This window comes from Lampetra fluviatilis, chromosome 14 (assembly GCF_964198595.1).
Source record: "Lampetra fluviatilis chromosome 14, kcLamFluv1.1, whole genome shotgun sequence".
Lineage (NCBI taxonomy): Eukaryota > Metazoa > Chordata > Hyperoartia > Petromyzontiformes > Petromyzontidae > Lampetra > Lampetra fluviatilis.
The window spans coordinates 1,865,089-1,879,458 of record NC_136288.1 but is presented as its reverse complement, the minus strand read 5'-3'; the positions used below and the strand labels follow the sequence as shown (position 1 = coordinate 1,879,458).

The 14,370-nt window shown below is 52.8% G+C and overlaps 1 protein-coding gene across 5 annotated transcripts in view; it reads right to left on the bottom strand.

Annotated features, from left to right (window-relative positions):
* LOC144935794 (plectin-like) overlaps nt 1–14,370 on the bottom strand; it is a 109,023-nt gene that overhangs the window by 32,449 nt on the left and 62,204 nt on the right. For all 5 annotated transcript variants that reach the window (XM_078862545.1, XM_078862547.1, XM_078862546.1 and 2 more), the window contains 8 exons: nt 13,998–14,155; nt 13,650–13,828; nt 5,952–6,090; nt 4,731–4,924; nt 4,100–4,262; nt 3,343–3,426; nt 1,768–1,875; nt 1,474–1,572 (listed from right to left, as the gene is read on the bottom strand). In XM_078862545.1, the coding sequence (XP_078718671.1) occupies nt 1,474–1,572; nt 1,768–1,875; nt 3,343–3,426; nt 4,100–4,262; nt 4,731–4,924; nt 5,952–6,090; nt 13,650–13,828; nt 13,998–14,155 (1,124 nt within the window). The remainder of the gene's footprint in view (nt 1–1,473; nt 1,573–1,767; nt 1,876–3,342; nt 3,427–4,099; nt 4,263–4,730; nt 4,925–5,951; nt 6,091–13,649; nt 13,829–13,997; nt 14,156–14,370) is intronic.

Genomic DNA, 14,370 nt, shown 5'->3' with positions numbered 1-14,370 from the left:
CAAAATAGAACCAAGATAACGTTGTATGACACCTCCATCTGCCGCAATGCAGTCCGTTAATATTGCGTTTTAATAATATTTTTTACTGATATAACTTGTTTACTCGTGTACTTCACGGTTAACCTGCAATTGGCTTCGACGCGATCCTGCACAGAAGCAATCGGTGGTTTCGGGGCAAGAGACGGCTTGTGCAGCCAGCTCACAAACAACAGCAACAAGCAGCGGCACACACACACACAATCAAAGCCACACTTCGCTTCACACAGTATCCCCCGCTCGGTGAATACTGTCGGCGATGACAGCGGACGCTGTATTGCCGCCACGCGCCAGGAACTCGGCCGCTCACGAAGCGATGGGAGAGCGCGGGGGGTGCGTCTCCCTTGTTAATGCGGTTCACAGCCAGGCGGAAGAAAAAAAAACAAACAAACCGCAGAGCGGCCTTTTGGCCATCGCTGCAAACGCCGCCGCCGTCGTCGAAACTCGACGGCAACGCGCTACCGCGGTGGCCTTTCCATTTTAAGAGGTCGGCTTTTGATGAACCGTTGACATTTATGCTTGAAAAAAAACTCTCAAAACGCGCAACAAACATTGAAATCGGTTAATTTGTTTTCAAATGGGGGGCAACTGTCAACGAAGCAGCCAGGCGGAGCCGTGGCCCCAGGCGCGGCAGCTTCGTAGAGTTGCCGGTCGGATGAGTGTGCAGGGGACGGTCCATGAAATGTGCCCCGAATTAAATGATTTGCGCGCAGCCAAAGCTGATCTTTTTACGACTGCATTCCACTTGAAATAAAAGTGCCACCGTATAATAACTTGCATTCAATGGAGTATTACATTGCTATCAAATTTGGCTTTTAATTTGTCAAGATAAAAGTTTTAAGAAACACAACACAGGCAAACAGTTTGTAAATATATAATACCTGTAAATGCAGAGCTGGCAGACAGAAAGTAAACGTCAACTTTGGATAAAGGTGCGTCCAGTGCTTATGAATGCAGAGGGCACACAATGGGATTGTGTTCAATTTCCAGAAGTTACACACAAGGCATGACCATTAAACAGGCATCCTATCATAACGATATGGGGGAACAAACGTAAACAGTGTGGGTTGGGGTGGCAGTCCTGATGGGTCCACAAATTTAGCCTTTCATGATCTCTCTTTTGCCTACCCTCTAAAGCAGTGGTTCTTAACCTGGGATGCACGCATCCCCTGGGAGTGCGAGATGCCCTTTCTGGGGGTGCGAGACGTGGCCAGATGTTTTTTAGAAGGTGAATCGTCGAAAAGTAAAATTAAGCACGGACACGTAAGTACAACTACTTTGTTTCATCAAACCCCTATGCATTTATTAACATTAGAATGTTGTTGTTACGATTGAGAACCAAAGGGGTGCAAGGCTGCAGTAAAGATTAAGAACCACTGCTCTAAAGAGACCACGTGTCCCCTGCCGGGTGGCTGAGGAGGTCTGACTGGAGCTCACCTCCTGCTGCTGTAGTTGCTGCAGCGAGTCACTGATGGTCTTCACGCGGTGACCCGTGAGGTTCACGAGAGCCGTGTAGCGACCTCGCAGGTCGAGAAACTGACCCGGAATACACAGTGGGACGCGCACACGCCCGCAGTCAAGGTTAGCGGGAAGAAATACATCACCTTACAATGTGTCTGAAAGCAAATGCACTTGGGCAGGACCCTCGTGACAAAGAGTCGTGAGACTCGGTGAGGCTTCTCTGGGTAAACAAGTGTAACAATAGACAACAAGTCGAGCAAGTGGGCTCACCTCTTGCGCAATGGTGTCAGCTTCTGACTGCTGCCACTGGTGCCTGCTGGGGCCACTGTGCGCCGATTCCACCAGGGCGCGATACTCCATCAGCTGCATCTCATACTCCTACGTGAACCAGGCGGCACAAGGACAAAGATCCCTCGTTTCGCCTTCACAGACTGTTGGGGGCAAGTGCTGTTAGCGAGCACCTATGAACGCCGGCACAACGCACGAAGGGGTGGGTGGCCGACACCACGCCCGACCGCCTTTGTCTCCCCAGTGTCGATGTTTACACACCGCAGTACGTACTCATTTGAGGCTGAGTCGACCTAAGGGAGGTACAGGACCGGTTCAGATAATCGTCACTGGTGTTGGCCGTGAGCGGGAATCGAACCCGGGTCGCCATGTTCGCAGCGTAGCGCTAACCGCTACACTACCACTGAACCAGGCAGCACAACACACATACATGAACACAGGCAGCAGGGTTTGGCAAACGCATACAAGGCTAAGTTGGCAGGAAATTACATAGGCATATGTATATATGTACATACTAGCCTTTTGCCCGTCCAAGGACGGGTGTATTGCAGTAAATCTGAAACTTGCAAGGGAAAAGCAGACCGCGACGTGATATTCATTGCATCAATTCGTGTGCAATTTGTAAGGCCGCGGTGACACAGATCTAGTTCATTTAAAGGTTATAATCCCTTGTTCATCATGACGTCCCTTTTACTTTGATGTCTCAACAGCGTTACGGAGATCGCGTGACGTGAGGGTTCTGCCTTTGTAGTGAGGGTTGTAAGTCGACACCGAGGAGGGGGGAGGAGGCGCCTCGCCCCCCCCCCATGTGGACTGAGGTCAGCCGCTAATTATTATGAATGGGGGGGGGGGTGTCCATTTGGAAGACGTCACCTTATCATGATTATTAATGAGGGGAGCTGCTCGATGTGGAGTGATGTCACCTGCTCATGATTATTAATGAGGGGGGCTGGTCGATGTGGAGTGACGTCACGAGCGTTAAGGTCAAACATTCCCGGGTGAGCAAACTGGACTGACAATCCAGAAGTTCGACCGGTACGATTCGGTCTCCCGGCATGGCAGTTGAAATACTGGTGCAACTTGATTTTAAAACACCAAAGCCCCTATCCACCCAGCCGTATAAATATTGAGATCACTGTGAGCTGACTGGCGTGTCGCGTGCGGTGGGACAAAGTGTGGGCCACTCCCACTTCTTCCAAGATGTTAGACTGGCATGGAAGATTAGGCCAAAGTACCCTCTAGAGAAACCTCTCTTAAGTGCCTTTAAAGGAGGACATTCTGGCAGCAGTGTCGTGAGAAAATAATTACAGACCTGCACCTTTACCTTTGCATTAGATGGGGTGCAGCGATGGCTCGCTTAAAAAATATTACTGAAAATGTTCATGCCTCGAATTAATCAAGATTTTTTTCTTCAGAAATTAGCATTACAATCACGTGAGGAAATATCCCTCCACCTCCATGGTGGACATCCTCCCGGGCGTGTCCCCTCCCTCCGCTGTCCCTCTGCCGCTAGTGTCGCCCTGTGTGAGCCGAGTGCGAACGGAGAGCGGAGCTCACCTTGAGCGCTGCACAGTACTGCTCGGAGTAGCGCTGGCACTCGTTCACCTTGTCTTGCCTCCTGTCGATCTCAGTGACCAGCTCCTGTGAGGGTGAAAACGACGCGGCGACCTCAGAGTCGGTGATTGCGTGGCGTCTGCTTCTGTGTGCGTGAATATCTAACACGTGAAACGCTTCAGCAGCATATAAACCGAGATTGTTTTTTTTTATCTCGGGGTCGATCGGCGGCAGAGTGGAGAGCGCACTGCACAACCTGGCAACCTGACAGCCTGAGTTTGAATCCCAGGAATCCCAAATCGTGACAACGCATTAAATTGCGAAGGTGAAGCGGGGGAAGCATGAATTATACAGGCGTAAGTGTCATGTACTTTAACGAGCTAACTAACTAAGGTAAGGCCCACTGAGCTATGTAGCTCTTTTTCAGAATCGACCTGGCCACAAATGAAAACATAACGAAGTGGCTTATCGCGTGGAAATTTATCGAAGCCAAATACTCTAAAACGCACATTTATAAATGTGGAGAAAAAAAACAGAGGACTCGGAGAAAAATCCACGCGACCACGGGGAGAGAGAGAAATGCAAACTCCAAATGTACAACATGCATCAGGGGTCGGGATCGAACCTTATGACCCCACAACCTCCTATTTACCAGCTGAAAAAGCGTAGTTAACATCCTCAGAAAAGCAGACATTCGCAAGTCCGCATAGCGATATTAATATTATTACTGATGCTTCTAATAATAATATCAGGTGATCACCTTGTGCTGGTTCAGCTGGGAGCTCAGCTCCTGGTAGTCGGCCGTCTGTGTGGGGAGGGGCTCCTCTTGCTGGCCGCCCACTTCCTGCACCCACTGCATGATGGTCTGGTACGACTGACGGTAGTGGCCCAGGATGCGTGACAACTTCTCCAGGTCACGAACCCTGCAGCGACCCATTCGTGACCGTGTAAATCAAATAACCCGCAGCGACCACTGGCAAACACGCACCTCGTCGCAAGGGTAAGAATGGACAGCAAAAGGCGTGATCGTAACCAAAGCTTTAGTTCCCCCATAATGCCTTTCATGTCACGTGACATTACCCATACCCTGACATTACCTCAAATCAGATCGAATAGTCTGCCGATTAATCTCCTTGTGTTCTCATAACGAACGGGTGAACGATGGCACAAGACCGTGGCAAGAGGGGGCATTGGGTTCTCTGATGCATTCGTAATAGAAGAAAGACACCAATTGTGGAGCTGTTGGTGCCTCATTTCATCGTTCTCGGCGACGAGGATGACATGTTGGCAACTCCACAACTCCACCCCATCACCGCGGCAAAACTGAGGACCCGGCCGAGGCCAATGCCGATTCCCGCGCTTGCGTGCGTGCGTGCGTGGACGCCTCTCACCGTGAGTCGACCTGCGCGTCGACGCTGTCCCAGCGGCCCTGCAGGGCCTGCGTGGCGTCACGCATGCGGGCCAGGTCCACGCAGGCCTCGCCGTGCGTGCGTGACAGACGCTCACCCACGGTCAGCGCGCGGCCCAGGGCCTCCTCCAGGCCCCGCATCGAGCGCCGCTTCTGGGACACCTCCGTCTGCCATTGCTGCCGCGCGCGCGCACAAAGACAAAGATCCCCCCGTGTAGCCTTCACAGACTGTTGGAGCAAGTGCTGTTAGCGAGTAGCGCCTATGAAGGCCGGCACGGTACACCAAGGAGTGGGTGGCCGGCACCATGCCCGACCGCCTTTGTGTTCCCAGTATTGATGTTAACACACCATACCAGGTATTCATCTGAGGCTGAGTCGACCTCGGGGAGGCCCAAGACCGCTTCAGATAATCAGTGTTGGCTGTGAACGGGAATCAAACTCGGGTCTGCAGCTTTGTAGCGCAGCGCGCTAACCGCTACACTACCCCACGCACGCACACACACGTGCACACATGCACAAATATGCACGCACACACACGAGGCAATGGAAAACCCAGGGTTCCGTTACCGTTAACTGCGGTCACCACCGTTTTCACAGCCTGGTTTTGTTGGACCGCGTTAACAACTTGTCTGGCAGTGATGAATGGTGCACAGGTGGATCCAGAAACCTCTCGTCGGGCGGCAGGCGTGGGGGAAGGGGGGGAGAAGGTGTGAGTGGGCCGTACCCAAATGTAGTCTCTAGTCAATATCAATAAAATGCCAATTTTCTTATTTTATGTGTCTCGAGTGAGGTGCGATAGAACCATGGCCACCCCCCCCACCCCCCTCCAGCCACCCCCACGCCTGCACGGGCACCGCCACGGGGCTCATGTCTTTCGTAAAGTTTACCCTACAACACGTGCAGTGGCCGAAAAATTATTGACTGCAACGGTTGTTGTGTAATTTTCGGGCTGCGTTTCACAGTTATTTAGCTAAATTTCCAAAAAAAACGAGCTGGGGACAATGAGCACTCAGTGGCTGCTTTGCTCCTATGGAGCGACGGAAACACGTCCCGCCGTGCCTCCCGCACCTTCAAAGCGCCCCGCAGCCGTACCGAGACTACAATCGCCGAGCCCAAGAATCTGCCCGACTGCGATCGATGGGGCAGCCCACTTGCCGGGCGGTCCGGTGACGGCGAGCGCGACGACAACGACGACGGCGCGTACCCTGACGGTGTTGCGGTAAGCGTCGATGCCGTCCGTCTCGTTCGGGATGCCGCTCTCCTCGGAGAGTCGGCCCTCGTAGGAGCCGAGAAGTCGTTCCGTCTCCTCCATGCTGGACTTGACCTCGTTCAACATGCTCAGCCTGGACACACGAGACGCCGCAGCGCATCGGCCGCCCGTCAGTGCACGCACCGCGACCGCGAGATGTTAACTACCTCGCCAGGTATATAGGAGGTTGTGGGTTCTCTCCTCGTGGTCGCAGAATTTTCTCCGGGTCCTCCGGTTTTTCCCTCCAAATTTAGAAACGTGCGTTTAGAGTATTTCGCTGCTGCTATAAATGCCCACATGATATGCTACTTCGTCGAGCTGTCATTTGTGGCCAGGTCACTTATGAAAAAGAGCTACATAGCTCAATGGGCCTTATCTCGTAAAACCAAAATAGTTTTAGTTGTTTTCGTTTTATATTTACGCGGCGGGCCGCGTTGGGTTATTCTCTTATAAAAGCGACGGGGGAAAAGTATCGTCCCTATCTAACCTATATAATTCATTTTTTGTCTGTCCGTCCGTCCATCCGTCTGCGTACGCTCCCTACCGGGGGATTTAGCTCTCGGACCGTGGGGTTCGGCGAGATTAAATTTTGCAGGTGGGCACGCCCCCGGTCCCGCGGTAAACTTAGGCATTTCCGATTTTTCGTCTCTAAACTTTAAATCGGACCGATTATCGATTTAGTGCGATTTATCTTTATTTATTTATTTAACGCTTTATTTATTTATTTACTCTTGCCGGCCGGCGCGGACCACGGCGGTTGCCCCTGGCAACGAGTAGCGACGCATTCGCTGCGAGGTGGACGCCATTTTTAATTTCCGTTATAAATATGCGCACGCATTAACACGCGACTCTGAGGTAAATTCATCAAAGTTTCACGTCCTCTTCACTCCCCTTCCACCCCAATGTGTGCAATTACTATTATAGGGTCGGTAGATAATACAATTATAGCGATTAGACAGTATTATTGTAGCGCGGGGGGGGGGGGGGGTTAACGGCCCCAGCACCCAGCCTCAGTCGGGTGGGCAATCTAGGCGAGGCCGGAGGCTCTGCACGGTACTAGGCCTCGACACGCAACTCTGTCAGGCGACGACTCTGTGGTATAAACTCGATATACCCAGCGTTGCCCGGGGGAAAAATACATTTAAATCTTCTGAAAACTTTAAAACATAACATCCCAATGAAAATACAATTGTGTAATTAAAATTATAAACCCGACCGCGCCAAGAATCGATTCTCTGAATCGCGAAAAGGAATCGACGGTTTTAGATTCATTTAGAATCGCCTTATTTCCGTTTAATATTAGTTGGTTATAGAGTTGATATAAACTGCTACGAATGGGAAATATCCGGCGTTGACCGGGGCTAAAATATAATTAAAAACTCCTAAAAACTTTAAAACATAACATACGAATGCAAATAAAACTCTGTAATTAAAAATAGAAACCTCCTATGCGCCAGGAATCGATTATTTGAATCGCGCAAAGGAATCATCGAAGGTTGTAGATTCCTTTAGGATCGCCCTTAACATGTGGTGAGGGGGAGAGTGGTGTGGGTGAGTGGTGGTGGTGTGGGTGAGTGGTGGTGGTGTGGGTGAGTGGTGGTGGTGTGGGTGAGTGGTGGTGGTGTGGGTGAGTGGTGGTGGTGTGGGTGAGTGGTGGTGGTGTGGGTGAGTGGTGGTGGTGTGGGTGAGTGGTGGTGGTGTGGGTGAGTGGTGGTGGTGTGGGTGAGTGGTGGTGGTGTGGGTGAGTGGTGGTGGTGTGGGTGAGTGGTGGTGGTGTGGGTGAGTGGTGGTGGTGTGGGTGAGTGGTGGTGGTGTGGGTGAGTGGTGGTGGTGTGGGTGAGTGGTGGTGGTGTGGGTGAGTGGTGGTGGTGTGGGTGAGTGGTGGTGGTGTGGGTGAGTGGTGGTGGTGTGGGTGAGTGGTGGTGGTGTGGGTGAGTGGTGGTGGTGTGGGTGAGTGGTGGTGGTGTGGGTGAGTGGTGGTGGTGTGGGTGAGTGGTGGTGGTGTGGGTGAGTGGTGGTGGTGTGGGTGAGTGGTGGTGGTGTGGGTGAGTGGTGGTGGTGTGGGTGAGTGGTGGTGGTGTGGGTGAGTGGTGGTGGTGTGGGTGAGTGGTGGTGGTGTGGGTGAGTGGTGGTGGTGTGGGTGAGTGGTGGTGGTGTGGGTGAGTGGTGGTGGTGTGGGTGAGTGGTGGTGGTGTGGGTGAGTGGTGGTGGTGTGGGTGAGTGGTGGTGGTGTGGGTGAGTGGTGGTGGTGTGGGTGAGTGGTGGTGGTGTGGGTGAGTGGTGGTGGTGTGGGTGAGTGGTGGTGGTGTGGGTGAGTGGTGGTGGTGTGGGTGAGTGGTGGTGGTGTGGGTGAGTGGTGGTGGTGTGGGTGAGTGGTGGTGGTGTGGGTGAGTGGTGGTGGTGTGGGTGAGTGGTGGTGGTGTGGGTGAGTGGTGGTGGTGTGGGTGAGTGGTGGTGGTGTGGGTGAGTGGTGGTGGTGTGGGTGAGTGGTGGTGGTGTGGGTGAGTGGTGGTGGTGTGGGTGAGTGGTGGTGGTGTGGGTGAGTGGTGGTGGTGTGGGTGAGTGGTGGTGGTGTGGGTGAGTGGTGGTGGTGTGGGTGAGTGGTGGTGGTGTGGGTGAGTGGTGGTGGTGTGGGTGAGTGGTGGTGGTGTGGGTGAGTGGTGGTGGTGTGGGTGAGTGGTGGTGGTGTGGGTGAGTGGTGGTGGTGTGGGTGAGTGGTGGTGGTGTGGGTGAGTGGTGGTGGTGTGGGTGAGTGGTGGTGGTGTGGGTGAGTGGTGGTGGTGTGGGTGAGTGGTGGTGGTGTGGGTGAGTGGTGGTGGTGTGGGTGAGTGGTGGTGGTGTGGGTGAGTGGTGGTGGTGTGGGTGAGTGGTGGTGGTGTGGGTGAGTGGTGGTGGTGTGGGTGAGTGGTGAGGGTGAGTGGTGATTGGTGAGGGTGAGTGGGGAGGGTGAGTGGCGGTTGTTAGTGGTGATTAGTGAGGGGTGAGTGGTGAGGGTTAGTGGTGAGCATGAGTGGTGAGGGTGAGTGTTGAGCGTGAGTGGTGAGGGTGAGTGGTGATTGTTGAGGGTGTGATTGGTGAGGATGAGTGGTGATTGTTGAGGGTGTGATTGGTGAGGATGAGTGGTGAGTAGTGAGGGTGAGGGTGAGTGGTGAGGGTGAGTGGCGGTTGTGAGTGGTGATTAGTGAGGGGTGAGTGGTGAGGGTGAGCGTGAGTGGTTAGGGTGAGTGGTGAGGGTGAGCAGTGAGGGTGAGCAGTGAGGGTGAGTGGTGAGTGGTCAGGGTGAGTGGTGAGGGTGAGTGGTGAGCGATGAGGGTGAGTGTTGAGGGTGAGTGGTGAGTGGTTAGGGTGAGTAGTGAGTGGTGAGCGTGAGTGGTGAGTGGTGAGCGTGACTGGTGAGGGAGAGTGGTGAGGGAGAGTGGTGAGTGGTGAGGGAGAGTGGTGAGGGAGAGTGGTGAGGGTGAGTAGTGAGTGGTGAGGGTGAGTGGTGATTGGTGAGGGTGAGTGGGGAGGGTGAGTGGCGGTTGTTAGTGGTGATTAGTGAGGGGTGAGTGGTGAGGATGAGCGTGATTGGTGAGGTTGAGTGGTGAGCAGTGAGGGTGAGTGGTGATTGGTGAGGGTGTGATTGGTGAGGGTGAGTAGTGAGGGTGAGTGGTTGTTGTGAGGGTGAGTGGTTGTTGTGAGGGTGCGTGGTGAGGGTGAGTGGTAAGAGTGAGTGGTGAGGGTGAGTGACGGTTGTGAGAGGTGATTAGTGAGTGGTGAGGGTGAGTGGTGAGGGTTAGTGGTGAGGGTGAGTGGCGGTTGTGAGTGGTGATTAGTGAGGGGTGAGTGGTGAGGGTGAGCGTGAGTGGTGAGGGTGAGCGGTGAGGGTGAGCAGTGAGGGTGAGTGGTGATTGGTGAGGATGTGATTGGTGAGGATGAGTGGTGAGTGGTCAGGGTGAGTGGTGAGCGGTGAGGGTGAGTGTTGAGGGTGAGTGGTGAGTGGTGAGGGTGAGTGTTGAGGGTGAGTGGTGAGTAGTGAGGGTGAGTGGTGAGCGTGACTGGTGAGTGGTGAGGGTGAGTGGTGAGGGAGAGTGGTGAGGGAAAGTGGTGAGGGTGAATGGTGAGGGTGAGTGGTGAGGGTGAGTGGTGATTGGTGAGGGTGAGTGGTGAGGGTGAGTGGGGAGGTTGAGTGGCAGTTGTGAGTGGTGATTAGTGAGAGGTGAGTGGTGAGGGTGAGCGTGAGTGGTGAGGGTGAGGTTGAGTAGTGAGCGGTGAGGGTGAGTGGTGATTGGTGAGGGTGCGATTGGTGAGGATGAGTAGTAAGGGTGAGTGGTTGTTGTGAGGGTGAGTGGTGAGGGTGAGTGATGAGGGTGAGTGGTAAGAGTGAGTGGTGAGGGTGAGTGACGGTTGTGAGAGGTGATTAGTGAGTGGTGAGGGTGAGTGGTGAGGGTTAGTGGTGAGCATGAGTGATGAGGGTGAGTGTTGAGCGTGAGTGGTGAGGGTGAGTGGTGATTGTTGAGGGTGTGATTGGTGAGGATGAGTGGTGAGTGGTCAGGGTGAGTGGTGAGGGTGAGTGGTGAGGGTGAGTGGTGAGAGGTGAGGGTGAGTGTTGAGGGTGAGTGGTGAGTAGTGAGGGTGAGTGGTGAGCGTGACTGGTGAGTGGTGAGGGAGAGTGGTGAGGGAGAGTGGTGAGGGTGAATGGTGAGGGTGAGTGGCAAGTGGTGAGGGTGTGATTGGTGAGGATTAGTGGTGAGTGGTGAGGGTGAGTAGTGAGGGTGAGTGCTGAGCGGTGAGGGTGAGTGGTTGTTGTGAGGGTGAGTGGTGAGAGTGAGTGGTGAGGGTGAGTTGTGAGGGTGAGTGGTGATTGTTGAGGGTGTGATTGGTGAGGATGAGTGGTGAGTAGTGAGGGTGAGTGGTGACGGTGAGTGGTGAGGGTGAGTGTTAAGGGTGAGTGGTGAGTGGTGAGGGTGAGTGGCGGTTATGAGTGGTGATTAGTGAGGGGTGAGTGGTGAGGGTGAGCGTGAGTGGTGAGGGTGAGCAGTGCGGCTGAGTGGTGATTGGTGAGGGTGTGATTGGTGAGGATGAGTGGTGAGTGGTCAGGGTGAGTGGTGAGGGTGAGTGGTTGTTGTGAGGGTGAGTGGTGAGGATGAGTGGTGAGGGTGAGTGGCGGTTGTGAGTGGTGATGGGTGAGTGGTGAGCGGTGAGGGGTGAGTGGTGAGGGTGAGTGGTGAGGGTGAGTGCTGAGTGGTGAGGGTGAGTGGTGAGAGAGTGGTTAGTTTTGAGGGTGAGTGGTGAGGTTGAGTGGTGAGGGTTAGTGGAGAGTGGTGAGTGGTGATTGGTCAGTGGTGATTTGTGAGGATGAATGGTGAGTAGTGAGGGTGAAGTTGAGTGGTGAGGGTGAGTGGTGGTTGTGACGGTGAGTGGTGAGGGTGAGTGGTGAGGCTGAATGGTGAGGGTGAATGGTGAGAGTGAGTGGTGAGGGAGAGTGGTGAGTGAGAGTGGTGAGGGTTAGTGGTGAGGGTTAGTGGTGAGAGTGAGTGGTGAGGGTGAGTGGTGATTGGTGAGTGGTGAGGGTGAGTGGTGAGGGTGAGTGGTGAGGGTGAGTGGTGAGGGAGATTGGTGAGGGAGGTTGGTGAGTGGTGAGTTGTGAGGGTGAATGGTGAATAGTGAGTGGGAGTGGTGAGTGGTGAGGATGAGTGGTAAGGGTGAGTTGTGAGTGGTGAATGGTGAGGGTGAATGATGAGTACAGTCAATATGCACTGCTGTTATCATACCAGGTACCACCACCACAATATGTACTCCTCTCATCATAGCAGATACCACCACAGCACTATGCACTGTTGTAATCATAGCAGGTTCCACCACAATATGCACTGCTGTCTTCATAACAGGTACCAACACAGCAGTATGCACTGCTGTAGTGATAGCAGGTACGACCTCAGTCGGTATACACTGCTGTAGCGATAGTAGATACTGCTATCGAGTTGGTAGATACCGCTATAGTAAATACTAAAACAGTCAGTATATACCGCTACAGTCAGTCAATACTGCTACAGTCAGTATATACTACTATACAGTCAGTACATACTACCACGGTGAGTAGCTACTAGAGTCAGTAGATACTATTATAGAGTGAGTAGATACTGCTATAGATTTTGTAGTTACTACTATAGTCAGTGGATACAACTATAGAGTCAGCAGATACTATACAGTTAGTCGTTACGAGTATATAGTCGGTAAATACTACTGTAGGCCCAGTAAATACTACTATGGTCAGTAGTTATTACAGTCACTAAATACTACTACACAGTCAGTAGCTACTACTGGCTCAGTAGATACTACAGTACAGTCAGTAGATACTACTACAGAGTCAATAGATACCACTTCCTCTGTTGTATGTAAGGTGTTGTTAGTATATATACCTACGAGGGGTAAAGATATTTTTTGAGGGGGGGGGGAGACCGCAATTTTCGGAAACCTTTTGACATCAACTATTTACCCCACACTTTCTACAACTTTTTGGACTTGTGAAAGCCTCTTATATATTTGTTGGTGGAGAAATGTACAAACAGCCCACCGGGCTTTGACAATACCTTAGTATCTGTGTATATATATGTAAGGTTTTTAAGAAATATATTTTTCACCCGGGCAAAGCCGGGTACTTCCGCTAGTACCTCTATAATATGGGATCTTTCTTGCCGGTATAAAAATAAGAATAGGTTTTACCCTTTGTGGCAATAACAGGTGTTAAGATGTTAAAACACCAAACAAAAACCTTTTGCAAGATGTCTGCATTAACCGCAGATACTTGTGGTGGACATCCAAACAAAAACATGCTCTGATAATATATGCACTGTCCTTGAAAATGATTGGTCCACACCAGAAACAGATTTTTTATTTTATTGCCAGAAAGGGTAAAACCTATTCTTATATTCTGATACTGGCAAGAGAGGTCCCATGTTGTAGCTGCTCACTCCGAGCTATAAATGCCCTGATAGTGGCAGTCTTTGTGCTGTTCGCCTTTTGGCGTTTTCTGGTCTAACACTGTTTGAGACTAGGCTCCAAAGAAAGCTGTCTCTGGTGTGGACCAATCAGTTTCAAAGACTGCACATATTATCAGAGCATGTATTTTTTTCCCTGCATATTCACCACAAGTACGTGTGGTTACTGCAGATAGGATTCCTTGAAAAAGTTTCCGTTTGGTGTTTTAACATGTTAACATCTGTTTTATTGCCACAAAGGGTAAAACCTATTCCTATACCTTTATGTACGCCTTTATTTCGCCACTCCAATTTTCAGAACATGTCGTCGCATGTTCGCCGTGAATAACTTCGGTGAAAGCGTGTGCCCACGCCTGGCGGCACTTCTGATGTGAACTCCTTGTTACATTGTGCAAGCGATCTCCATCCTCGTCCGGCATAAAAAAATGTCACTTATTCTGTTTCCGGCGATCGTCGAAAACAACTCGCCGACGAGCCTGACGCTTCTGTTAATTCCTCGAGCAGGTTTCGCCTGCCCCTTTGGAAACGGACGGACGACCACGGCATCATTCCCCGACTGCGAAGCGAAAATCGACGGAACCTGTCGCCGGCGCCAACAACGGAGATTGGGTCGGGCCTGGAGCGGTCGCGGGACCACAAGAGTGTGCGTGGCGGTCGGCGTGAGGCCACGTACTTCTCGCGGTAGAGCAGCGAGAGGCTGTGCGTTTGCTGGAGCGAGTGCTGCAGCTGCTCCAGCTGGGACCTCAGAGCGTGGAGGCGAGGGCTCGCGACACCTTGGTTCAGCACCGGCTCGCACTTCCGCGCCATCCGGTCCACCTCCGAGCCGAGGCTCTCCACCTCCCGGTGCAGCCCCTGTGGCCAGAGGAGAGGGGAGAACGCACGACGTCACGACGCATCGGGGGTTTGCGCGGAACGCACGACGAATTGGTCCGGCACAGGGAGGGAAAGAAAGGCCTGTAAACATCCCACTGCACATTCCGTAGCTCAACGTGGCTTTCCCCGGACATCCCAGTGCGCTCACCTCCTGCGCGGTCAAGCACAGCTGCACGTATTGCGCCGTCTCGGCGTCGAGGGGGGCGCGCACGCCATGAGTTAGCTGCTCTTGACACTCCCGCAGCCGCTGAGAAAGCGCCGCGAGGTCCGACAGCAGCTGCTCGCTGTCCTCGTCCGTCCTCTCCTCTGTGGCACACGCGGCGTCACACCAGCCCCCACGCGCGGTTACGCACCGGGCGAGGTGGCGTCACGCCAGCCGGCGTGTCGTTACGCACCAGGCAAGGCGTCGTCACACACCAGACGAAGTTCCATCGCATCAAAACGCATATCATCAGACCAGATGAGGCACCGTCACATCATCATCTTCATCATACCAGGCCATGCCTCATCACACTAGACTG